General features: G+C 44.4%; 3 protein-coding genes across 4 annotated transcripts in view; 1 reads left to right on the top strand and 2 right to left on the bottom strand.

Annotated features, from left to right (window-relative positions):
• LOC311311181 (growth/differentiation factor 11-like) overlaps window positions 1-10,006 on the bottom strand; it is a gene marked incomplete at both ends in the record, with an annotated part of 17,722 nt that extends 7,716 nt beyond the window's left edge. The window contains one exon of the mRNA XM_084440842.1: window positions 9,595-10,006. Coding sequence (XP_084296968.1) covers window positions 9,595-10,006 — 412 coding nt within the window. The remainder of the gene's footprint in view (window positions 1-9,594) is intronic.
• A 2,244-nt stretch (window positions 10,007-12,250) lies between these two features.
• Window positions 12,251-19,870, top strand: LOC311310984 (uncharacterized protein). 2 transcript variants are annotated; one of them, XM_084440589.1, is made up of 6 exons: window positions 12,251-12,403; window positions 14,167-14,238; window positions 14,370-14,405; window positions 14,855-15,016; window positions 15,559-15,642; window positions 17,407-19,870. In XM_084440589.1, the coding sequence occupies exons 1-6, from the start codon at window positions 12,305-12,307 to the stop codon at window positions 18,112-18,114; spliced, it is 1,161 nt and encodes a 386-aa protein (XP_084296715.1). In that variant the 5' UTR covers window positions 12,251-12,304; the 3' UTR covers window positions 18,115-19,870. The 2 variants fall into 2 exon arrangements, with proteins under 2 accessions (XP_084296715.1, XP_084296714.1); XM_084440588.1 differs by having other exon boundaries at window positions 14,367-14,405.
• A 942-nt stretch (window positions 19,871-20,812) lies between these two features.
• LOC311311265 (ras-related protein Rab-5B-like) lies at window positions 20,813-23,801 on the bottom strand (the record flags this gene model as incomplete). Its single annotated transcript, XM_084440946.1, has 5 exons — window positions 20,813-20,949; window positions 21,440-21,533; window positions 22,704-22,826; window positions 23,318-23,469; window positions 23,636-23,801. The coding sequence occupies 5 exons, from the start codon at window positions 23,799-23,801 to the stop codon at window positions 20,813-20,815; spliced, it is 672 nt and encodes a 223-aa protein (XP_084297072.1).
• Window positions 23,802-26,790: the final 2,989 nt, after the last annotated feature.

The following is a 26,790-nucleotide window of genomic DNA, read 5'->3' as shown; positions in this document are numbered from 1 at the left end:
TATTAAAGCCAGCTAATCTTAGGCTCCTGTACTACTACAACAATAATATAGAATCTATGACTATATCTCATGAGCACATGTGTCCTGGGAGCCTGCAGGCGTGCTGCGCTGATACAGCGCTAACGTATATTCACACTGACACGTCTGCTGCACCAAAATCCATGAATCATCGGATGACAAGGCATTTACAGTTCCGACAGTGAACGTGTAAGGTAAACTTAGTCAGCAGGATGGGCGCAGCGCAGGGAGAGACAGGCACCCACAATGCACTGTTCTAGTTTGTGTCCTCTGACCTTTTTTTGATTTCCCCATAAATATCTATTTCTCACTCTCTCTATCACCCCCCACCCCCCCCACCCCCCCCCGTCACCAGCAGCTCTCCCTCTCCGCCACGTCACTAACTACCTAAAAGACATGAGGTGTTGATGGAGGCTCTCCATGCCTCCTGTCTTTGGGTGACGGTGACTTTGGCCTCACAGCCCCCCCCACCCCCCCCCCAGTAAAGCCCCCCACCCTCCCCCAGTAAAGGCTTCGGACAAAGTTAGTGTGATACAGCCTGGTCAACCAAAGTTCACCCCATGCCCTCCTCTCCAATCCTGTTTTCACCCCATGTCCTCCGCTAAAACCCTCTATATCCTGTATCCATTCCATTCACTCAACAGATGTCCATACGATGTGGGAGTATCTGTTTTCTTATTTAAACTCAGTCATGCTCTGCTGCCCCCCCCCCCTCCGCCTTCCCCCCTCAACACTGTACAGAAACACAACTTGGCTTTTGGCCCCAAAGAACATTTGGACATTTGGACAATGTGCCTCCCATAACGAGCTTCCTGAGTTGATCTCTGCATGCCGCACGGAAATGCAACCACAGGCGATGAATACAGTAAAGCGCCCCTCTCATGGCCACTTAAAAGAGGCTAATTAAATTTTCATGTGGATACTCATGCAGCATCTTTCCGGCGTGGCAGCGTCCTGGTGGGATCACGCTTTATGTCCACGCTGCATTTCCTCTGCTTAGATGCCTTAATTTAGGATTAATGGACCCTTCCATAAACGTCTCCAAAGCCCTCCCCAGAACAGTGCTCACACGCCCACACCCCCATCAACTCATCCGTCAGTAATAATCCCCTCAATGATCTCCATTTTATCTGTTCTCTCCTCTCCACTCCCCTCCTCTCCCCACGAGTTCCAACACACAGTTTAATTACTGGTGTGAAGTAATTATTCCCTTTATTAGTGAGACGTAACATCTGTTTCAGGTCTTTTTAAGTGTACCTATAAAATCACTCCATGATTTCTGTCCCTTAAGGATAGGACTGGGCTGCTTGTTGCTCCCTGTGGACACGTCCCTCCCCCCCCCCCCCCCCCCCCCCCATTTTCTTCACCCCTGCCTATCCTTCCCTCTGTCCACACAGTACAGTAGTATGTTAGTACGGTTCATGTTAGTATGGTAGCATTAGAGTATGGTAGCATTATAATATGCCAGTATGGTAATATGGTAGCATTGCAGCATGGTAGCATTATAGTATGGTAGTATGGTAGCATTATAATATGCCAGTATGGTAATATGGTAGCATTGCAGCATGGTAGCATTATAGTATGGTAGTATGGTAGCATTATAGTATGGTAGTATGGTAGCATTACAGTATGGTAGTGTGGTAAAATGGTAGTATATTAGAATGGTAGCATTATAGTATGGTAATATTGCAGTATGGTAGCATTATAGTATGGCAGTATATGGTTAGTATAGTAGTATTATAGTATGGTAGTATGTGTAGTATGGCAGTATGCGTAGAATAGTAATATGGCAGTATGGCAATATGATAGTATGTTAGTATTGTAATATGGTAGTATGCATAGCATGTGGAGTATGGTAGCATGGTAATATAGTAGTATGGGTAGTAGGGTATTATGGTAGTATGTTAGTATGGCAGTATAGTAATATGGTAGTATGTAGTAGTATGGTAATATGGTATGGTGGTAATATGGTATGGTGGTAATATGGTAGTATGGTATTATGGTAGTATGTGTAGTATGATAGTATGGTAATATGGTATTATGGTGATGGCAGTCTGGTAGTAGGGTAGTATGGTAATGACATTATGGTAGTATGGTAGAATGGTAATGGTAGTATGGTAATGGTAGTATGATAATAAGATAGTATGGTATTGTTAGTATGGTAATATGGTAGTATGATAATGGCAGTATGGTAATATGACAGTATGGTTATAGTAGTATTGTAGTATAGTAATATGGTAGTATGGTAATGGTAGTATGGTAGTATGGTAAATGGTAGTATAGTAATATGGTAGTATGGTATTAGTAGTATGGTAATATGGTAGTACGTGTAGTGGTATGGTAGTATGGTAGTGTGATAATGGTAGTATGGTAATATGGTAGTATGGTAATGGTAGTATGGTAGTACGATAATATGGTAGTATGGTAGTATGGTAATGGTAGTGTGGTAGTACGATAATATGGTAGTATGGTAGTATGGTAATGGTAGTATGGTAGTAGGATAATATGGTAGTATGGTAGTATGGTAATGGTAGTATGGTAGTACGTGTAGTGGTATGGTAGTATGGTAGTGTGGTAATGGTAGTAGGGTAGTACCATAATATGGTAGTATGGTAGTATGGTAATGGTAGTATGGCAGTATGGACCACTGATGGATCATAGCCTTCCCAAATGCCTTTTATGGCACTGAGCACCGTGCCAGCTCACTACAGGGTACACACATGACTCTGACAGCACAGATGGTCGTTACAATAGTGATATTTTAATGAACCCAGGGAAACACAAAATGTCCTGTCGTGTTCTGTGATTTCTCTGCAGCTTTTAAAGTTTAATGTAGTGTAAAATGTCGTGCCCGCCCTATGCTATTCCATGCTGTGTGTTGTGTGTCGGTTTCCAGAGTCTTGTGTTTGTGTGTCTTTATGGGGATTTATTCCTTGTCCTAAGGCAAGAATTCTCAACTTTCTGGTGGAAGGTTAGTGTGTCTGGGAGAGAGGAGCGTGGGAACAGGGATCGGAGGGTGGAGGGAGTGAGATTCCTGAACGTCCTGGCGAAATTTTGTCCCCCATATTAATAGACTTTGGTCCCTTTGAAATTTTATTAGCCATAAAGTTGACAGCATGTTGTGCTATTTCAACAGCCCTGCCAGTTTCTTACCTTTTTATTTCTTTTTAAACAGACCAGCAGTGACACAGCGTCCAAACAAGTCACCACAGTCTATCTGTCCCTCAGCTGGTCCCTAAACGCAACTGAGCAAGAGTGAGAACAGGTGTCCCTCTCAAACATAGCTTTCCATGGAATGAATAAATATATAAAAACCTCACCTAGTCATCGACTTCCCGCAAACACAGCCCGGTGGACTGAAGACAGTCCGTCTTCTGCCGGCCTGTCCTTTTAGCGCTCTGCCTCTTAATGTTTATGGTTCCTGCACCTTCAGGAAATGACCCTTTTATAGGGTCAACACTATAAAAGACTTGTGTTTTTTGGGGTGGGAGTGGTTGGTTGGTGGGTGTGTGTGTGTGTGTGTGTGTGTGTGTGTGTGTGTGTGTGTGTGTGTGATGGGGGTAATGCTGTTCAAGCTACTACCGGTTCTTCTTTGCTGGCAAAGAAAGAGAGCCGATGAGGTTAATAGGCTCCTCGTCCAATATATCACATAGCTGTGAACTCTGTGACCCTTTTTGTCAATAGGGGGACTTTTTAGGGGGACTTTGTGTGTGTGTGTGTGTGTGTGTGTGTGTGTGTGTGTGTGTGTGTGTGTGTGTGTGTGTGTGTGTGTGTGCGTGTGTGTGTGTGCGTGCGACGTGTGTCCATGTGTATATGCCCATGAATATGTGAGTGTGCGTGCAAGCATGGATTTATGTGTAGTGTTACAAGACAACAAAAATGCCACCTAGCTACTTATATTTATATTGCACCAATCAGAATCTAGGCAGTAGTGGGTCTAATCGTTTTGGGAATGCATCCATTTGCAAATGAAGCAAATACTGTATGTGGTATTTCATAATAAAAAATAACCCAAAAGGTACTGCCTTTTGAAATGTAGAGTATAATGCCTTTGGAATGAAAATGGCAATTAGTGCCGAAATCAGTAGGCCAGTGAGTATATAACAGAGTTGAGGATTATAGATGGATTGGAAGTAGTATAATTCATGTCTTCTCATCGTTCTGTTATGTCACATATGTTCTGCTCCTTCCCATCATTGGTGCAATGGGGTTCGTAGGGAGGGGGGGGGGGGGGGGTTATGAGGCAGGGTGTGGGATTACGAGGGAGGGTGTGGGATTATGACGGAGGGTTTGGGATTATGAAGGAGGGTTTGCGATTAGAGGAAGGATTTGGGATTATGGGGGAGGGTGTGTGATTATGAGGGAGGGGTTTGGGATTATGGGGGAGGGTGTGGGATTATTAGGGAGGGTGTGGGATTATGAGGGAGGGGTTTGGGATTATTAGGGAGGGTGTGGGATTATGAGGCAGGGTTTGGGATTATGAGGCAGGGTTTGGGATTATGAGGGAGGGTGTGGGATTATGAGGGAGGGTGTGGGATTATTAGGGAGGGTTTGGGATTATGATGGAAGGTGTGGGAGGGAGGTCAGGTGAGAGAGTGCTGAGCTCTGAGGAACGTCTTGGCACGCAGGACACAGAGCAGCACATGCTCCTAGTGAAGTATCATATATTCATGATATAAATTAACTTTGATGATGCTCCTCCATTGAAGTTTGTAATAAACTAATTGAATTGAATTCATCTTCAAACCCCAGGTAGTTTGTTGCGTGGTTCTGGTTTTGATCCTTCCAGCATGGTGATCTCTCACAGCTCACCACTGAACCAGATGGTTGACCGCAGGTGTTGGACATAAGTGGTCAAATTGCAATAAGATGGGCCAATTACTCAGACCATCCAGGGACAGGGAGGGTGACAAATTACCAACAAACCTTTTCCAAATGTACGCAGTTGTGTTCTCTGTGTGTGTGTGTGTGTGTGTGTGTGTGTGTGTGTGTGTGTGTGTGTGTGTGTGTGTGTGTGTGTGTGTGTGTGTGCGTGCATGTGTGCGCGCGCTTGTGTGTGTGTGTGTGTGTGTGTGTGTCAGAAAGAGAGAGAAGGGGGCTGATGGGAGAGGAAGGTCTGATCTCAATACCAAGGGCTGGTGACAAATGAGGGCCCATTGGGGTCAAAACATCACCCCACCTCCGCCCAGGCAGACCATGCACTAAACACACACACACTCACACACACACACACACACACACACACACACACACACGTTTGTCGGATTCAGCATACGTGCAAAAATAGACAGCTTTCTGTAATAATACACACATACCCAAAGTGTACAATGATTCACAACGCTGCAGCACAAACCAGCAGCTACACAGAATCACCGCGCCGCCCTGCCTCTCTCGCTGATTCAACGGGCACGGCGCCGGTATCCTCGCAACACACTGTACGGAGCAGGAGAATGCTACAGTAAGGAAAGTGCCGCACTGTGATATAAATAGCCCCACTTTTCCATGAAATTTCATAGTAATTAGAGACCAGGAAGCATGGACCCTGTCAACCCCCACTGCAGCACCCACGTACCTGGAGTGAATACTAAGAAGTGCCTGGCGCCGGCCCAGTTCAGCGCGTACCGTGTGAACCCGCACGGCCCATCAAAGGCAGCGCGCACGCCCGTGAGAGGGTGATCGGGTTCGAGGTGCGCGGGGAATAGTGTTTGAAGTCCTCCCTCCTCTATCTGAGTCTTTTAATCTAGCAGGAGAACGAGACGCCACGGGCGAGAGAGAGATGCAGTCCTCCTCTCTTCCGCGAGCACCAGAGGAGAGAGGGGAGAAGAAAGAGAGTTCAGAGGGAGAGAGTGGGAGGTGGGCAGAGAGAGGCACGGAGAGACCGCAGATAAATGATGAAGATGGCAGGTGGGAGAGACGTAAAGTGTGAAAGAGGACAAAATGGAGAGAGAGGACGCTGAAGCTTGCGCTGCTCCGCGGCATACAGAACATACAGAACATACAGAACACACAGAACATACAGAACATACAGAACATACAGAACACACAGAACATACAGAACATACAGAACATACAGAACATACAGAACACACAGAACATACAGAACATACAGAACATGGATTTCCTGCACCAGTAGCAGAGCACTTCAGAACAAACATTAACTCCCTCTCCTGACGTTTATGAGTAAAGGAGATATCTTACAGACCTACTAATAGTCATGGCCAACAACTCCAATAAACACTAAGTAATGTATCCCTGCTCCTGCCTAAGAGACGTCTCTCTGCGTTCTCTCTCTCTCTCTCTCTCTCTCTGCTCCTGCCTAGGGAACGTCTCTGCGTTCTCTCTCTCTCTCTCTCTCTGCTCCTGCCTAGGGAACGTCTCTCTGCGTTCTCTCTCTCTCTCTCTCTCTCTCTCTCTCTCTGCTCCTGCCTAGGGAACGTCTCTCTGCGTTCTCTCTCTCTCTCTCTCTCTCTCCCTGCTCCTGCCTAGGGAACGTCTCTCTGCGTTCTCTCTCTCTCTCTCTCTGCTCCTGTCTAGGGAACGTCTCTCTGCGTTCTCTCTCTCTCTCTCTCTCTCTCTCTCTCTCTCTCTCTCTCTCTCTCTGCTCCTGCCTAGGGAACGTCTCTCTGCGTTCTCTCTCTCTCTCTCTCTCTCTGCTCCTGCCTAGGGAACGTCTCTCTGCGTTCTCTCTCTCTCTCTCTCTCTCTCTCTCTCTCCCTGCTCCTGCCTAGGGAACGTCTCTCTGCGTTCTCTCTCTCTCTCTCTCTCTCTCTCTCTCTCTCCAGACCCATGTCATACTGGTGCAGATGCAGATGCTGCTCCAAGGCTGATCACTTGTTCGCTAACGGACAGAAGCAGCTGTGTGGTATCCGGCCCGGAGGACAGGCTCTCACGCGAGCAGAGACAGGTTCAACACGTCTGTGAGCGCCGGGCGACAGGGGACAGCCCAGGACGGAACATACTGGAACCCTCCAACACAGCTGTGGAACCCTCCAACACAGCTGTGGAACCCTCCAACACAAGAGACATTATGCAGGCCTCGCCTGAGAAAAAAAACACTGCAGTGTGTCCCACTCTCCGAACATATATGCAGAGAGGGGGGGGAGAGGGAGGGATGAGAGAGGGAGAGAGACAGCAAGCGAGAGAGAACAGAAAAGGAGGAAGGGAGAGCAGATATGACCTCAACAGGCAGAGACAGCTGAACACGCTAAGCCTGGAAGAGAGACTGCATGGGCCATTCTGCAAAGATGCCAGCTAAAGGCTAACGTACATTAGTTCATGAAGTAGGAGTGTTACTGAAGGCAGCATATTCAAAACAAAGTAACTGACCATCAGACAATGACTGACAGAAACATTGTCCATGGACCCATGTTCACAGAGCTTCAAGTGTTCAGTTTAAGTTAGCATTGAGGCCCGTGCTATTCAAAATGTCCTGGGTCTGAAGCTTTACTTGTTCTACTGTCAAATTCCCACAATTCTCATTCCAACACTGAAGCACATTAAAACTGACAGCCCTCAAAACATGGGGACCACTTTCTTCTGCAACAGCATCGCTCATCAGAGGTCTCCCATTGGCCAGGGCAATGCCTCTGTTATAGACGACCACGGATAGAACTTGTATAAGAAGGTTGTCAATGGCAACGGACCCAGATTTCCATGGGTCATGGTTAATTTGGCATCAGATATGACTCATTCAAGAAGTGCATGTGCTTGCATTTATGGGGCATCTGTGTGAGCTGGTGTCACTGAGCAGCCCTGCAGGGTGGATGATAGATGGAATAAATCACAGCTATAGTACAGACCGCTCGTTTCAACTGGCACCCTGCCCCTTTATGGATGGGATAGGGACATCAAACTGCTCGTGTGTAGGATACATGGCCTTAGATGACGGTTTATAGTTATACAGGAGGCGTAAGCTTAAAGTCATAAGTAGCCTAACTTTACAAGATACATTTGTATCATTGATAGAAGTTTGAACAGCAGGAAATATCAAGGATTCTGCTTTTAATTGCGCATTTAAACCTAATGAATATAAAAGGGTAAATAAAAGTAGACCTAACTGATCTTGGTTTGTGGGAAGCTACGAATAGACAAACAGCACAGGCACTCATTTATCTTGACCATAATGGTCAATTGTAAGATGGTCGTGGCTCAACCAACGTGTTTCACGCTCAAGCGGCAGTTAAACCGGTGAAGTTCATTATGGGGTAGGAGTGCGCAAGACTTGTGACAGTCAAGCGAGAGGTTAGTTTAGGGAACACAGACCGATCTTTGTTCACTCATGAAAAAACGGATTATTTGCACGGCTTTTCGTTCGCCTTGTGCAGAATATATTATGTGTGTAAATGTTGTTGAACCCCGGCGATTCGCAGCGAAAAGGTCACACACTCCCCTCGACCCCAACTGTTTCCCTGGCTTTGTGTTCTCGGAGGGAAAAAAAGCGAGCTGTGCCTATAAACTTCGCATTTAAAAGGCAAGTGCGGTCGAGGGGGACCGCTGCATGGGGACAACAATGGCAGCTTTTTTGGACACACTTTTTCTCAGTGCTATGAACAGCAGGGAATCCGGTAGGGCCCTCCTATAAAGGACCGACAGGGCACAGCTGCCAGGGCTCAACTATCATTTTAGAGTAGGCTATTGGGTTTTTTCTTAATTGTAAGTTTTGTCCAGTTTTGCCTAGGCTTATATTCCACGCGTTTGTTACATTGACTTGCCATTCGTCTACTTAAACCGCATGTATATGGTTTGCCAAAATGTTATGCACGCAAATGTAGACTAATGCCAGGGAATGGCCTGATGTCACGGGCTCGGTGCTGTGCGTCTGCTTCCCAAATGCTCCATTATCATTATTGATTTATGCACACGGACATCGGCATATCATGCAGGGATGTCATGTGGCCATAGATCGTATCTGGAAGAGGAATATTGTGACAGGAATGAGAATTAGACCAGGCGCGTGTCCAGAGACGCACCAGGCTCAGCGCGCGTCAGTTCTTGCAAAGTGGACAGTACGGAAACAAAAAAACAAAATAAAAGTATGTATAGGCCTATAGATCTTGTGGGCTATATGCTATTCTAGGCGATGGTCAAATCAGGCTAAATAAAATAAACCGACTTTTGAGAAATATTAGCCTACTAATAGGCCTTCTAATAGGTGGCCTAGCCTACTAATGATTATAATGATAGGCCTGGGAATGAGGTTATGGAATTTAGCCTACTTCAGAGTAAATTTATATTTTTTAGCTGTCTTAGAGTGACAAGGCACTGAATTGGTTTATTGATTTGTCAAGTTCACTGTTCACACAGTTCACTGTTCATATAGAGTATTTTGACAGCTGATCCTGCGTCATTAGTCCAATCTGAGGGATCCGGAACTTGACTGTCAAATCTGCAAAATGGGATCTTAACTCTCCAAGTACTGACGTTCAAAACCCCAGGCTGTCACCCGGTCCACGACACTAGCCTATACATCCTCCACTCGGTTAAAGTCACTATCTCGATGGCAACGAGTTGCTGCTTACCCAACTCCCAGTCCGTGTAAATTCAACAGTTCTGAACAAGGTAAGTTGTGTTACTCACGCTCCGAGGCCATGGTGATGACCGACTCGGTGGTGGCGTGGTACTCGTCCTCCTCCATGAACTCGTCCTGCGAGGACGCGTCCCCCTGGAAGTCATGATGGTCCAGGAGCTGCTGCAGAGGAGGCGCCTTGGGCAGCAGCTGGTTCACCACCTCCCGGCTAATATTAGGAGCCTGTTTGAGTCGCAGCTTGCTCAGGATCTGAGATTTGATGGTCTCCAGCCTCAGGACTTTACTCTGCTCTCGCCAAACACACGCAGAGCATTCGTGGGATCCCGCTTCCTCGTCCAGCAGCGACAGACCGTCCGTGGGCATCTCGCTGGTCGGCGGCGCAAAGAGGTCAGGCTCGTCACTCCCGGACAGTCCCAGACAGATCAGCACCATCAGACACAGTAAAAAGTTATACCTCGGCATGACGGTGCACTGGTCAGGCAACACAACTTTCTGCACAGATTATCCCGTTCTCTGTCCCTCTCTGAAATGTTAGTCGCAACCTGTTTTACCTTACCAAGGTAGGCTACCAATGATGAGCAATTACTTAAATAGGGTCGCCCTTTCCACCGATTTTATAGGCTAGTAGCCCAGAAGAGTACCAGATTGAATGAAGTGCGTCTCAATGGGTTATGTCGGAATCTTACTTATCCTGCTAATTCGTGCAAAACGCGCCCCCCATGTAAAGGTTGTTTTGATAGTCTTATCTAATAACAATTAAGTCCATATGTGTGCGTGTTCAGATGTGTCATTGAAAAATGTGCAAGTACGTTCAAAAGGGCTCTTTATATATCTCCGCTCCCTGGTGTCGTAATCCGTCTCCATTGGCTAAGATTGCAACAAAAGGCTGTTAGGGTCTGTCACCAAGTCAAGAGGAGAGAGGAGAGAGAGGGAGGGAGCAGCTCGGTTATGGACTGGCGAGCAAAGCTTGTTCAGTTTACTACTGTATTGAACGATTCAAACTTGAAGTAGACTATCTAGAATAACGTCGTGTCGGATAGTCTACTTTTTTTCTTCTTTTTTTTTTGCAATTTCATGAGGGAATGCAAACGGGGGATATAGTGGACAGTTCATAAGTATGATGAATATGCACATTTAGGCCTATCAGATTTTGTAGGCCTATTAATCATGTTCTATATCTCATCTTTTTGAGGCCGCATTATTTTGATGCATTTTTTCTCAATGAAAACATTGTTAGTGTAACGTGAAATATAGACAAATTTCCCATTATTAAAATCAAGGTATAGGCTGCCATCTCGTCAATGAACAGTTGTCTAGGCGATATTAATTTGTTCGAGATGCCCCAAACACTTTTTTAAACTGCAGCTTGTCATTACAAATGCAGCAGTCCTGTCAGAATGGAAATATGCTACTGCACCGGCTTCTACATAAAGCAGCATCTGTCAGCCAAGTAGATGCAAACTAGGCTATAGCCATTTCAATTCCAAATCAAGTGTTTGCATAGAGCATGTAGAGTTTAGTCTGTAAATCATGTCTCATCATTAATTTCCTGGTCAACACAAAGGCTTGCAGAATCAAATCATACTTTTTCTCATAAGTATAAAACCATACCATTTCTGCCATCATCTCACATTTGCATGCACAGTAAGCCTATATGTTCATTTCCACTGTTCCAATGCCCAAAGTTATGCCATCAATCGTGTGAACTAATCACTATTATAGATAGATATAGATAGGCCTATATAGCCTATAGACTAGACTGCATTGCAGTTGTCTGCGCATGTTCTCAAGATTGTATTCTATTCTATTCTACTTTACTTTCTATAAAAAATAACATGTTAGATAAACACCAGACAGTGCAGTCATTATGGAAGAAATGACATAACATTTAGTGAGGCTTAAGTACAAGTGTGAGCCTCTAGATGGCACAGTTACTTTTTATCAGTACAGTGCCCACACTGACCACAGCTCAGTTTCAAGTGACGCGCCTCCCCCATGACTCTCAACCATTAAAAAGATATAGGCTATGCTTGAAATACTTAATGACTTTTAATTGAGTGTGTGCTTATCTCGGGCTCTTTGTCAAATTGGTGGTATTGACTTTTCCGTCTGCTCAGAGCAACAGTGAACTAATGGCCTACTACCGTCACCTACTGGAGGAATGTAGCCTACAGCTGCTGTTGCCAAGCTGCAAACTAAGGTCCATCAAAGACTGAGAATTTGAAAACTTACCATGCCACCGTAAACATGTCATCATGTTGAATTACAAAGAAATAGGTTTTATGGCTCGTACAAGCACTTATGATCGAGGCTGCTAGTAGACTAGGCCTACAAAATTACCCTAACCCCTCTGAATATAATTTCGACTAACCCTGGTAACCCTACTGTTCACCACAGTGGCTAGACCACTCTATTGAATGAAAGTGGCTCAAAATAATCTTGTCATTGCGTTTAACTTGAAATACTGTGCGCTTTACTCTTTTTATTTACAGTAAAGAGTTGTCTCCTTTTTCCTGGCTGAGGAGGAAACCTAGAGGCGAGCAGGGGAGCAACACGGTCCTCCCACGCCCCAGCCCCCGCCTCCAATCTGGGCGTCAATTCCTGGCTGCGCCCTCCTCACTCACACACACACACTCACACACAAAACACACACTCCTCACTCACACACACACACAAAACACCCTGGCGGCTGGACTTTCACTCATTTCATGAACTTCTCAAGATACACCTCGAATATTTCTTGTGCTCCGTGCTAGAAAAATGCATTCGGGGACTTTGGAAAGAGCTGGGTCGCCGAGGAAAAGGACTCTTTCTCGGGGAGTGAGCGAGGACGAGTCGCTCCGGGAGATTATCAAGGAGGTATGTTGACGTTAGGGAGGCTAGACGTCTGAAATCACGTCGACATTGTTTACAGCAACAGTCATGTCAACTAAGATAGCTTAGCAGCTTTGCAGTACTATCTTATAAATCTAATAAAGTCTGATCATCAACATTAAGCCTAATTAGCCACGTAATGCTTACTTGCATGAACTAAAACCTCTAAAATGTCGCACTTAGTCGATCAAGGAGATTGCAGCATAGCTAGGCTTAAGTAACGTCAATTGTAGTTTAGCTTAGCCTCAATTAGCCTAGCCTGTAGCCCTCGCCTCGGTTACTAGGCGGTTACATTGTTTCTATGAAGAACTTATGGTGCATTCGTTTATAATGGTGCGTTCGTTTATAACTGGGAGGTGGTAAATTGCGACTTGCTACTAGGAATGATTAAATAAAACACCTCATGAACTCGCACTTCCTCGTCGCAAATTCGGATATGTTTCTCATCCCCCAGTTGCTCGAATGCACTAGATATAACTAGGTAACTGTGATATAATGGTATATAGATATAACTAGGTAACTGTGATATAATGGTATATAGATATAACTAGATAACTGTGATATAATGGTATATAGATATAACTAGGTAACTGTGATATAATGGTATATAGATATAACTAGGTAACTGTGATATAATGGTATATAGATATAACTAGGTAACTGTGATATAATGGTATATAGATATAACTAGGTAACTGTGATATAATGGTATATAGATATAACTAGGTAACTGTGATATAATGGTATATAGATATAACTAGGTAACTGTGATATAATGGTGTATAGATATAACTAGGTAACTGTGATATAATGGTATATAGATATAACTAGGGAACTGTGATATAATGGTATATAGATATAACTAGGTAACTGTGATATAATGGTATATAGATATAACTAGGTAACTGTGATATAATGGTATATAGATATAACTAGGTAACTGTGATATAATGGTATATAGATATAACTAGGGAACTGTGATATAATGGTATATATCTGAATGCACACAGGTCGGAGGTAGGTATTTTGCCACTTGCGACTTGCCACCTCTGACCACAAACGAACGCACCATTAGACTTCCTCACTCGGACAGCTTCTTTTAGCTAAAAGGAAATACCCTGTTTCATAACCGCTGTCTAAGGTTACTCCAATAAATCAAAACCTTTTACCGTAGCCTATATAGCAGGGCCAGGCCTAGTATAGTCTACATGTAGACTCTACATGGAGACAGGGATACGAAGTCAGGCTTTATCAAGCTTTTAATCACTCATTCATTATTCATTAGCACTCTATGAATAATGTCTTGAATAATTAATAGTCTTGACCAGGTCTCGTGAGAATGACCCTGTGTCTCAATGAGATTTACTGAATAAAGGTTAAATACATTAAAAAAGAATAATAATAGTGGGTATACACTTCGTCAGTGACCTGCTTTCTATATGTTGATAGGTGTTATTAATTCAACATCAATAACCAACTTGCATGACACGCTTAGTTAGGCTAACAGTATGCATAGTCTTCCCTCCCAATGGATGTCTCTGACATTTTTCTCACCAATGTGCAATTCCTGGACAGGTATTGATTTACTGATGATCCCTGTCAGATCAGCACAAGGCGTTGTCATGTACCAGCGGAACAAACGCGACTGCAGAAACTAAATATTGGGCGTGGGCAGAAGACAGTTGTTGTTGCTGTATGTTGAATTGTATGGCCGTGTAAACATGACGCTGATGCGTGTCTTCTGTCAGGCGGAGAGCTCCACCAGGCGCCTGACACGCAGCGACAGCAGATCTACTCTGAAGAGGAGGAGTGACAGTCAGGTAGAGTCAAACACGAGCAGCTCTGCTGCCATCAAGATGTCTGTCCTGCTGTATTTAGATCCGTTAGCTGTGACTGCTGACGCGTTGCCTGTGAAGTGATGTGCTTCCTCTTTTTTATTTACTTTCAGCAGTCGGAGCAGGATCTGATCATGGGACTCCCTGAAATGGTGATTTTCTGACGGTGTTGACACAGAGAGTGTTTTGCAAGGGCACAGCCCTCCACCCCCCCCCCCATGATTGAACTATCAATATTATTTGACTGATCATTCCAGTGGCGAGATAAACCTGACCACCGATAAGGCGTCTGTGCTCGTCACATGATCAGATGCCACTGTCTGTTGACAGTGTGCCTGTGGGTCTTCAGTCAGTGTGACTATGGTACATAGTGATAGTGAATATGGTACATGTATATAATATGGTACATGTATATAATATGCCTCCCACAGATAGTCCTGTGTGTTTGTCATGTGACCAGTTGAAACTGCCCACTCCTACGGGCACGCTGCCTGCATGTCCTCAGCTTAGCGCAGAGACGCCGCCCACGGATGTAGCCTGGGTGGCGTTTAGTCAGCAAGGCCAGAGCCACCGGGCTGAGCTGGAGTGTGTTGTGGTGCAGATGGAGCTGCGTGCGAGCTACGAGGAGGTGCTGCAGGAGCTGCGGGGCCTGGAGGAGACACGGGAGGTGCTGCTGTTCCAGGTGGACGTCCTGCAGGAGGCGCTAGAGGGAGCGGAGGAGATGCTGGCCGAGGCCCAGAGAGAAGCCAGCCTGGCCAGCATGGTAGGGCCACATGACCACTCACACACACACACACACACAGCCAGGCCAGCATGGTACAGCCACACACACACACACACACACACACACTCACACACAGCCAGGCCAGCATGGTACGGCCACACACACACACACACACAGCTAGGCCAGCATTGTACGGCCACACCCACACCCTAACAGTTAGCACGGTACACCCACACACTAACACAGCCACACACAAACGAACACACGGTTACTAAACACTCTCTGTAATCCACTGACTGATGAATATTCCTTTGTTCACCCCCTGCCCCACCCAAGGTCCTGTAGTACACAAACTTCAGTTATGAGGACTATCTGAGACATGTATAGCAGCAGGGTTAAACAGCACTGCTGCAGATGATCAAACCATCTGCTTAAAGACATTCCCCAAACATGACCCAGTTACAGAACAAGAACCAGTGGTGGGTGTGGTGATGATGCCTCACTTCCAACACTCCTCATGGCTGCATTGTTCTACTGCCCTCCTAACTCGTACGTCTCTCTTTCGTCCCTCTCTTTCACAGGAGCTGGAGCGAGAGAGAGAGGCAAAGAGGAAGTTGGAGCACACGGTCCTCTCTCTGAGGCAGGAGGTGGAGAGACTGAAAGAGGTAATGGGGTAGCGGAGCTTATGTAATCATACAAAGAAGCACAAGCAGAGGCTTCCTGGTTCTGGCGGTGAGGGCTGATTAACGGCTTGTTAGTGGGCGCCAGCCCGGGGTTGCGTAACTGGGTTTGTGAGGGGCGTGTCAGCTCTACTCAGCCTGACTTTGCTGAAGCTAACAGGGAGAAATGCTGCTGCTTCTGTCTCGGGGACAAGCTCCCATACCAGTTAAACTCACCCCATCTGAGTAGGTACACACGTGTGTGCAGTATCTGTATGTCATGCACTTTTACAAGTGTGCATGTGTGTTCTAGTGTAGAACAGTAAAAGCAGGATAGAGATACTATAATACCAAGTACTAGTTCTATAATATCGAACACTAGTACTATAATATCAAACACTAGTACTATAATATCAAACACTAGTACTATAATATCAAACACTAGTACTATAATATCAAACACTAGTACTATATTAAAGATTAGTACTATAATGTAAAGCACTGGTACTATAATATCAAGCACTAGTACTATAATATCAAGCACTAGTACTATAATGTCAAACACTAGTACTATAATATCAAACACTAGTACTATAATATCAAACACTAGTACTATAATATCAAACACTAGTACTATAATATCAAACACTAGTACTATAATATCAAACACTAGTACTATAATATCAAACACTAGTACTATAATATCAAACACTAGTACTATAATATCAAACACTAGTACTATAATATCAAACACTAGTACTATAATGTAAAGAATAGTGCTATAATGTAAAGGATAGTGCTATAATGTAAAACGTAGTATTATCCAGTCACATGGCCATAGCCTTGTGGTTGGGATGTAGGAGGTAGCAGGGACGTAGGACGCCCTGCCAAACTGACCACTTGATGACAGACATTCCTAGGCTCCCCGCTTCCTGTTCCACTCTGGAAACAGGAACGCTGACTTGGCCTGGCTGTGTGTGTTCCACTCTGGAAACAGGAACGCTGACTTGGCCTGGCTGTGCGTGTTCCACTCTGGAAACAGGAACGCTGACTTGGCCTGGCTGTGTGTTCCCAGCCCATGCCCCAAGGAATGTAAATGTTGCAACGAACTGATAAGATTGTTGTTCAGCAGGTTGTCTTATAGAATCACTGACACAAACCAGGTGAGACTTGAATGTACTGTATGTTCCAGTCTTGTCTGTCTTCTGACAGAATTAAAATGGCACCCTTTATTTTTTTCTCTCTGTACTGATGCTCTGTACTTCTATGCTGTCCTGTGAAATGTAGTCTGTTTACAAACCTAATGTTGAAACAAGTTACATTTGAAACCGCACTCCCTCTGTAAACTTCCGCCCAGCGGAGGACTATGTGTCGTCTCTATAACAAACAGAACGGAAGGTTACAGTGGTAGTGCGGTTGTAGAAGTAGTCCCGTTTCAAATGTAACCGTTGTTCAACATTCGGTTTGTAAATAGCCTACTTTTCACAGGACAGCATATTGAGATCAAGGAAGATTAAACCATGAGCTTCCCGTCTTGGAAAAAAAATACATATTTTTGCGTTTTCCTATGCCCCTCCCACTTCCATTGTAAAGAAAGTTGCGCCAGACGAAAATTTCAATCTTGCTCAATAATTTAGTGATCAGTGAAATGATTCTCTCCATGTGTCAGATTCATGTTAGACAAAACGCATAGTCCAAAATAGGACACTACCCCTTTAAACCTTGAACCATGTTGTTGTTGTTGTTGTTGTTGTTGTTGTTGTTGTGCAGGAGAGGAATACCATACCAGCGGTCCCTGTGTACTCTCTGGTCAGAGAGCAGGAGAAGGAAGAAGCACAGCAAGACAAAGACTCTGTGAAACAGGAAGCAGTGGAGCACGTAGAAAACGCACCAATCAGAGAGGCTGATTCTCCCCAGGGTGCACCTGCCTCCATCAACCGCCTGGAGAGCATCCCTCTGGACACTCCGACCGGACGCCTGTTCTCCTTCTTCAGGAAGGCCTCAGACGGCTCCCCCTGCCCCCCGTCGCTCGACCACGCCCAGCTGGGCTCGTCTGTGGACCTGGAGGAGGCGGCGGGGGGGGAGGGGGATGTGACGGACGGAGACAGCGCCCTGACCAAGCTGCAGAGAATGGTGAACAAGACCTTTGGGCAGATGCCCTCTCTGTCGCTGGGCGCCTCGCCCCCTAAAGACGGCGTTCTCAGGAGTCCCGGAGGAAGCCCGGCGGAGGACGGGCGAGACGCCTCCCCTGACGGGGGCAAGGACGCAGACAGCATCAGCACCTACGAAGACGCCTCCGCAGACACACCCGAGCTGGAGAACATCTTCCCAGGGCCGTCTGACGACGCAGGCTCCCCAGGGCCCTCCAACGATGAAGGCTCCCCAAGGGATAGTGATGAGGAGGAGGAGGAGGAGGGAGGAAGTACAGCCACCGGCCAGGAGCCACGAAACCCCAATGACTCCTGCGTCATGTCTTAAGTCCGAAGAAATGTTTGGCTCGTTGGGTTAAAAGAGGTCACATTTGAACGTGTGCTCACAGGTTACAGAAACAGCAGTTAGAGCAGTTAGTGCTTCTACTCCTATAAAATGCTATCCCATTGCAAGGCCAACAATCAGAGGTGTCTTAATCTAGAGTGGATTTCCAGTAATGTGTGCAGACGTCTCTAAAGCCAGGCTAGCCAGCTCTTATAGCATGTTCAGCACCACTTGCAAGGTTGCACTTGTGTTATCTTGCTATTCATATACACATAGCAAATGCCCTTGTTTTTATACTTAACTTGCTGATAATCACTTCAGGCTGTTTCTACACTTCGTTCTCATATGTTTCAGGATACAAACAGGCCTCAGATTTTTCATATAGGCAAGTTGTGATTTTTAGATCTTGGAAAGATTTATTTTTTCTATTTTTTGCTCTTATAACAAAGATTGTCTGCTGGCAAGATTGTCGTCACATCAGTAGACAGTGGAGCAGCCGTCAGGGTACATTAAAAGGGATTGATACCATTTATGGTAATGAATGGTCATGTTTTCTTACTGGCCTTCACAAGAACGTTTATTTTTTATTAATGAAGGACTTTGACTTTCCTTCTCACCTCAACACAACTTGAAAAACAAATCTGGTTGAATCTACTCTTGCTACTAACTGAAATCAGGGGGATGACATTCCATATAATATATATAAAATATAAATACCTGAGATAATTGTAGTACTGTACATTCTTCAATGCTTGTGAGGTCCTGTGTTTGCACAGTTGCAGAGAAACTACTGAATTGGGGGAAATTAATTAATGTGTTTTTGTATGTGACATTGCTGGACAGTGGATCCTGTTTCATATATTGATCTGCAGGTTTCCCAGAAGCTTCTTTCGTTAAGAGGCTCTTTAGCCCATTCAGTTGACCAATCAGAGAGCTTGCCCAGACCAGTTGACCAATCAGAACGCTCTAAATGAATGGCCCCAGAGCCTCTTAACGAAAGAAGCTTCTGGGAAACCTGTGATGTGTGTGACACAAAGTAAAGACAAAAATACTGCAATCATTTATCTATCGTTATCAGCACATTGTGGTTGAGGCAAGGTCATAGATCTGTTTCACCTTTAAAATGTACATTGTCTGCATGCTTACTACGGCTGATTTTCACCTGACCTGCGTGTTCTAGTGCGTTTTGTGCATCTCAAGTCAGAATACAGCTGTTAATATCTTCATATATCATATTTAAGATAATGTCTTAAAAAGGGGTGCTTTGAAAGGGATGTCAAATTAGTATGTTTAGGGTTACTTCAAATTAATACTTTATAACTTTGATACATGTCTCTGAATGTTTTGTATTTCTTTATGATGTCTGTTGCCTGAATTTTTGCTTCTAAGGGAGAAAAGTGTTTTGATGATTCATTTTGTAATTCTTTTTAAACACTGCTGAATATTGTGTTATGTTGATAAACTACAGTACAGTGTGTTGTATGTAAATGCTCCTGGATGTCTCAATTTATCTAAAGGAACAATATTCCAATTATTTTGAAAACAATTAGTACTTTGACCCCAAAAAAAATACAAGTTGGTTTTCAACAAGGTTTTACCACATTAGAAAAAGCACGCTGCACTAGACTTGCACAACTAGCTCTGTGGCAGCGGACATCACAATGTTGCAGTGTCATGCTGCGAAGGGGTAAGTATATTTCACACAATACTACTGTCTAGTTCTTTAAAATGGAGCAGGAATGCAGATGCATATCGTATGTACACCAAATAGTTTTAAGAGATGGTATTTATGTATATTTTAGAATGAAATATATTCTTTTAAAATAATACATATTTTATACACCCCCTATGTGTTTCAGTGGATTTCATTGTCAGTATTGTCCTACCGCTTGTTCTCACATCCATTACAAACACCAAGGAAACAATAATAGAACAGGTTTGTCATTTATCAAAGTTCAAGTTTGGTATTGCTCTGCACTGGAAAGTGCATGTTGTGCCTTGGCTTCAATGGAGTACAGAGAATTTATTAATCATGCTATATTGGAACAATACTAAAAATATACAAGCCCCTTAATCTGTTCATAAAACATGAGGTAACCAGAAAATGTCAAAACTGTAGAAAGATGATGAAACTTCCTCATAAAACGAGTACAATGCACTTGGGAAGTTTCCAAGAACAAGAACTCTTCAGGCAGAACTAAAATATGTGTTTTTGTGTGTAATACTCTGATTCATATTAATACATGATTCATATTAATACATGATTCGGATTAATACTCTGATTCAAAGGCAGCGGTGCCTAAAGCCTCCTTTAGTGACAACAGCCTATCACCCAAACGTGACGCTCCTCTCAGTCCGAGTGGCACTGGTGACCTATGACCCTGCGCCCTCTGGGAAACAGTACCTGTGCTCTGTGACTCCACCCCTCTGAAATCCCTTTGTCCCTGTGTGAACAGCAGGCCGGGCCGCCAATGACATCTCCTGTTGCAAATCTCTGTGATTGGATATGGTTAACCAAACAAATACAACACAGGATCATATCACTGACTGAAAGACGACCTGGTTTGAGGAGGATGTCAGAGTACAGGTGCTGATTCATCCAGCATCACCCAGCCCTATCCTCTCCCTCCCACGTATTGCATCCTCTCATCAAGCTTTCATTTACACCTTCACTAGTGATCAGTCTACTCTGCCTCCTGCCTCAGAGTCCACAGCACTTGGCCCTGCTGGTCTGGGGGGGCTGGCAGAGGTCCACTCCTCCTCCGTCTCCTCCTCCTCCTCCTCTCGCTCCACGGCCTCCCGCCCCGCCCTGCGGTTCGTTTCTGGGCAGCGTCTTGGCTAGAGGAAATCAGAACAGATTACGGTACCATCAATAAAGAGATTATCATCTGAGGCCGTCACATCAAAGTAGTTAGATGTCACTTCTTAGAGAAGAAAGGCACAAACGTGATAATTTATAGATGTGTTATATGTTCATAGATGTGTTATATGTTCATAGATGTGTTATATGTTCATAAATGTGTTATATGTTCATAGATGTGTTATATGTTCATAGATGTGTTATATGTTCATAGATGTGTTATATGTATTGATATACTGTAGTGACATTGAGGTTTTGCCCTGCCCTCTGGTGTACATATAGAGGAACTACACCTTGGAGCAGTCGTGCAGAACAGGCCACACAAACTACTGTATGCTGGTTAAAGAATATGCTATTACATATTACATGCTGTCTATTACATGTGAGAACAGAGAACACACACACGCACACACACAGGCTGCTGCGGCTGATGATTAGTGATAAAATAGACAATGTCATATGACTCACCTATGGCCAAGAACAGGTTGCTAATGTTCATGCCGGTCTTGGCAGAGGTCTCCATAAAGAGGAGTTTGTTGTCTGCAGCGTAGACCTGAGCCTCCTGGAAGAGAAGTGGAAGAAAGGTCAGAAAGGTCAATAACCTGTATTCCAACAACATTATATTCAAGTGTAAAGGCAGCTAGCAGGTATTGAATGGTATTGCACTGTACTTTAGATTGCTATTCTTGCACTTTGCCTTCAGCACTAGATTATGCTCTTAGTCACTTGTTTTAGAGAGAAGATGCACTTGTGAGTTCTGGCAAGTAGTAGTACATTGGCTTTTCCTACGTTAAATGCAATTATTGTTAGTCACTTTGGATAAAAGCGTCTGCTAAATGACTGTAATGTAATGTAATGGTACAGTGTCAGTATAGTACAATACAGTCTGTGATGGGAGCAGCTGGCTGGTATGGGAGCTCACCTGGTACAGTGTGTCAGTATAGTGTCAGTACAGTACAGTCTGCATGTATGGAAGCTCACCTGGTACAGTGTGTCAGTACAGTATTAGTACAGTACAGTCTGCATGTATGGAAGCTCACCTGGTACAGTGTGTCAGTATAGTATTAGTACAGTACAGTCTGCATGTATGGAAGCTCACCTGGTACAGTGTCAGTACAGTATTAGTACAGTACAGTCTGCATGTATGGAAGCTCACCTGGTACAGTGTCAGTACAGTATTAGTACAGTACAGTCTGCATGTATGGGAGCTCACCTGGTACAGTGTGTCAGTACAGTATTAGTACAGTACAGTCTGCATGTATGGGAGCTCACCTGGTACAGTGTGTCAGTACAGTATTAGTACAGTACAGTCTGCATGTCAATCAATCAATCAATCAAAGCTTTATTTGTATAGCGCATTTCATACCCAGAGGCAACACAATGCGCTTTACAGAGAACAAGGGAGGTGGGCATACGACCCACCCCTACATATTCCAGAGGGAAGCAAAAAAACAGTAATCACCCGGGGGTCAGATAAGTGAGCTGTAAAAATTCTTCCCTGACCCCTCTCAACAAGGCGATCGAGCAAGCTCCTGGAGTATGTTTGTCTACCGGCTAAGAACATTTATAAAGCAATACATTACATTAAATTACATTTCAGAGTGAGAGAGGCTAAAAGCATCATAGGAGAGAGAATATTCTATGGACATGCTACGACATCCACAGCTGACACGGGGGTATCTATCGGACTTCGGGAGGTCTGCTGGCATCCACGGCATGTATGGGAGCTCACCTCATACTCCACAGCTCTGTTGGCAGATCGGTCAGCCTTGTTGCCAGCTAAGGCAATCACTATGTTTGGATTAGCTTGTTCCTGGAGCTCGCTCACCCACCTCTTCGCTCTGTCAAACGTCTCCTATACAGAAAAGAAAAAGACAAATGTATGAGATAGGATGGAGGGCATGTTTAAAAAGTGAGATAGTTATGGTTCGTTTGTTTATAACTAGGAGGTGGCAAATTGCGACTTGCTACTAGGAATTATTAAATAAAACACCGCATGAACTCTCACTTCCTCGTCGCAAATTCGGATATGTTTCTCAGCCCCCAGTTGCTCGAATGCACTAGATATAACTAGGTAACTGTGATATAATGGTATATAGATATAACTAGGTAACTGTGATATAATGGTATATAGATATAACTAGGTAACTGTGATATAATGGTATATAGCTCGAATGCACACAGGTCGGAGGTAGGTATTTTGCCACTTGCGACTTGCCACCTCCGACCACAAACGAATGCACCATTAAGACATATGCATATGGGAGCACCCCAGAGAAACACTGTGTGTACTGTGATTGGTCTAAAGAGTGAGGGAGACAGACTGATTGGTTAAGACGTCCGTACCGTGTTGGTGATGTCGTAGACCACTATGGCAGCGTGGGCGGCTCTGTAGTACATGGGCGCCAGGCTGTGGTAGCGCTCTTGACCCGCCGTGTCCCAGATCTCAAACTTGACCATGACGCCGTCCACGCTCACCATCTGTGTCACGAAGGCAGCTGAGGAGACGGAGAGACGAGAACACGGACGTATGACAGAAGGACGGACGCTCACTTCATCTGAGACCCATCTGCAGCAACAAAGTGAGGAGTCCAACGTCAACTAGAAAATGGAGGATGAACTGATTCGCGTTCTCTGGGGAACGGGGCGGCGTTGGTTCCGTACCTCCGATAGTGCTCTCCTGGAAGTCCTGGAACTGGTCTTTGACAAAGCGCACCAGCAGACTGGACTTCCCCACAGCAGAGTCACCAAGCAGAACCAGCTTAAACGGGCTCATCTTACTGGACGGGGACTGGCCACCGGGTCGTGATGTCACCAGGCGGTCTGCCATACGGGCTGGATGTGTGTGATGAGGTTTGGGAGCTGTTGTGAGAGAGGAGCTGGGGGTGTGGGGGGGGGGGGGGGTGATAGAGATGGGAGTTGGGGGGACAGGGGAAGTGGGGGTTGAGGAGACAGCTGGGGAGAGGATGATGTGAGGGGGGGTTCCCCTCTCCAGGACAATGGGAGCCGTCTGCCAGATGAAAAATGGAAATCTGCAAGACAAAAAAGACACAAAAAAACAACAGATGTACAAACCTGGACTTTTACCATAATGGCAACCTGTCACACGATCAGCCTTGAAACTCCTATTAATCTAAGCTAGTGCAGCGCCCGCTCTGTGCGTGGCCAGTCAAAATGTGACGATAAACGTGACTTTTTTTGTTTGTTAACAGCGATGATGTGTTTTGTGGGCGGAGCTGAACTGGTGGCAGAAAGTGACAGCGTTGTCAGGAACATGGATCATCCAGACGCTACAACACAGGAACACGGATCATCAGATTCATTCATTCAACCTTTATTTATACTCCAGAGAACACTGAGGTTTCTCTCATTCACAGTGACGACGAGTGGGGTAAAAGTAAACAGCAGATAAAACGAGGGAAACATGATCACATACATTAAAGAGAGGTAAAATATTAAGCTAAACAGATAAAAGATAAAAGATTCAAATGAAATACAATAAAATCAAGGGTCAGTTAGAAGATAAAATATAAAACAAGAGTCAGCTAAAACAATTACAAGTTAAAGTGCAGTGGTTAGTGACCAGGGTTTTAAACTGTGCAAAGTTCGGAAGAGCATCCAATTTTAAAGTGCATTGTAGGATATTCCAGGAGCTAGAAGCACTAAATCAAAAAACAGTCTTTCCAAGGGTGGAGTAAACTCGCGGGATTTCAAGTGACAGCAAGTCATTAGATCATGTTGAATATGAACCAGGAGTTCCATTCCAGCATCCTAGATAAATAATAGGGTTGTTTGCAAACAAGTGCTTTAAAAGTTAAAAATAACCAATGGCTATCACACCTTTCCTCAAGGGAAGACCAACCTACTTTAGGGTACAATGAACAGTGATGAGTGTTCTAGCTATTCCCAGTGATAAATCTGAGAACAGAATGATAAACGGTGTCTAAAGGTTTCAGAGTAGAAGCTGCTGCATGTCTATAGATGACATCATACTAATCAAACCCGAGATTGACCTTCGATGCGATCTCGTAGGGTAGGTATGAGCCTTGCGCCTCGCCGGTATGACGGTGCTGATTGGCCAGGGTTAGGCACATGGGAGGAGCCTAACAGAATGTTTGTGCAGGCCATGTCGTTTTGCTCTCTATTATGCAACTGTCCCCTCTGGTCAGAAAGTCAAACACGGCACTTCCTTGGGTCCTGAGCAATACACCTGGACTAGAAGTTCAGCTACATTGGAACACTTTGTGTAGTTGCAATAAGATCTTGATTTAATCAGTTTTACTATAATACCCTGCTATAGGCATTTTCTTGTATTATTTTTTACCCTGTCACACATTTATCCTCGTACAGATTAGATAGATAGATAGATAGATAGATAGATAGATAGATAGATAGATAGATAGATAGACAGATAGATAGATAGATAGATAGATAGATAGATAGATAGATAGATAGATAGATAGATAGATAGATGTCACACAGGTCAAGGTTCATGTAGGCTATGCTCCCACACAGGCACTGTCACACAGGTCAAGGTTGAGGTTAACAGACATCTAGGGACTAAGAGGCTCTTTGGTGAATATTGTATTCATACAACACCTGATTCACTGTTCAGCCATCTTTATGGTTTACTATATTCAATTGTAGACCACTTCAATTGTATACTGTTTGAACTGAAAATGAATGTCCCAATTTTGTCCCATTTTACCTAAACATGCAATTAACGTGAGGGAAGGGGTTTTGGTGTGTTTGAATTAAACACATTAAATTGTGTTTGAAAAAGTACAGTATAGCCTACTTTACAGAACTTCAAAACAGAAATATTACAGAGAAAGCATCAGTGGAGTGAGTTACCAGCTTTTTTTGTTGGTCTCTTGCTAATTAAAAGCAAATTACCTGATTCATAGCCTGATGATCCTGCCTTTTCAGATCCATCTAGTTTCATGCTGTATAGTTAATCTCGTTTAAACTCACTGACTGGTTCGAATACGAAATACAATACAATACAAAACTAGCCCCTCCAAATAACAGGCCGACTTTGAAGACCGACAAAAAGTAGACTAACAATGGTCAACTACAACCAACCAGTCAGTGAAATCAAGTTAGACAGTTTTACCTTTTAAAAATGCTGTGTTGATGTCTGACAATATAGAGCATGACAATAAAAGTACACCAAACCATGTAGGCCTACCTTACCAGCCGTGTACCTTACCGTAACACTGTGTTCTCCACACCCGTTCTTCCTTCAGCGTCTCAAGCCCCAGACGTCAAGCTGGAATGTGTAGACTTGAATTACGTAGCTTTTACACGTCAATATTATTATTATCCCATGCATGTTTGTTTGATGCTTCTTTGAAAATATGCGTTTTTCCTGAGCGGTCAGTGATCGACGGGTTTTTATCCGGTCTTATTGTGAATGTCCCCACCTAGTCTCCAGTTTCGTTCGCTGGAGAGAACTATGTGAACTAGAGGAGTAGATCCAACACACAGAGGAGGAACAGCAGTAGAGGCAAACCGTCTACGTACCATTACAATATGGAGGAAACACCGCTGCCTGGAGGATCGTGTCGGGAGGCCGGGTCCTGAACTCTGTTAGTGAGATGGTCAGTATGGAGAATATTCACACATTCTTAAGAAATCATCGTGAGAGCGTAATTGGACAATACAGTTTACACGCTGTTTTTTGTTTTGTTTTTACTCATCATGCTAATTATTCATGGTGGTTAAGGGAGCGTTGTCTCAATGTAGACTTTTGTAGTAGGCCTACAGTTAGGCCTGTTTCAAATTACAGGGGTGTGTGCAGGGCCTGATTAATGCAC

This window comes from Borostomias antarcticus, assembly GCF_949987555.1.
Source record: "Borostomias antarcticus genome assembly, chromosome: 7".
In the NCBI taxonomy this organism is placed as follows: Eukaryota; Metazoa; Chordata; class Actinopteri; order Stomiiformes; family Stomiidae; genus Borostomias; species Borostomias antarcticus.
Note: the sequence above shows the minus strand (reverse complement) of the source record. Positions and strands in the feature narration are given on the sequence as shown.

Bases quoted from the DNA above. Each gene is read 5' to 3' on its own strand.
- LOC311310984 (XM_084440588.1), top strand. From the start codon at position 12,305: ATGCATTCGGGGACTTTGGAAAGAGCTGGGTCGCCGAGGAAAAGGACT. The intron at 14,239-14,366 runs GTAGAGTCAAAC...ATTTACTTTCAG, and splicing joins AGAGGAGGAGTGACAGTCAG to CAGTCGGAGCAGGATCTGAT. The intron at 15,017-15,558 runs GTAGGGCCACAT...TCTCTTTCACAG, and splicing joins AAGCCAGCCTGGCCAGCATG to GAGCTGGAGCGAGAGAGAGA.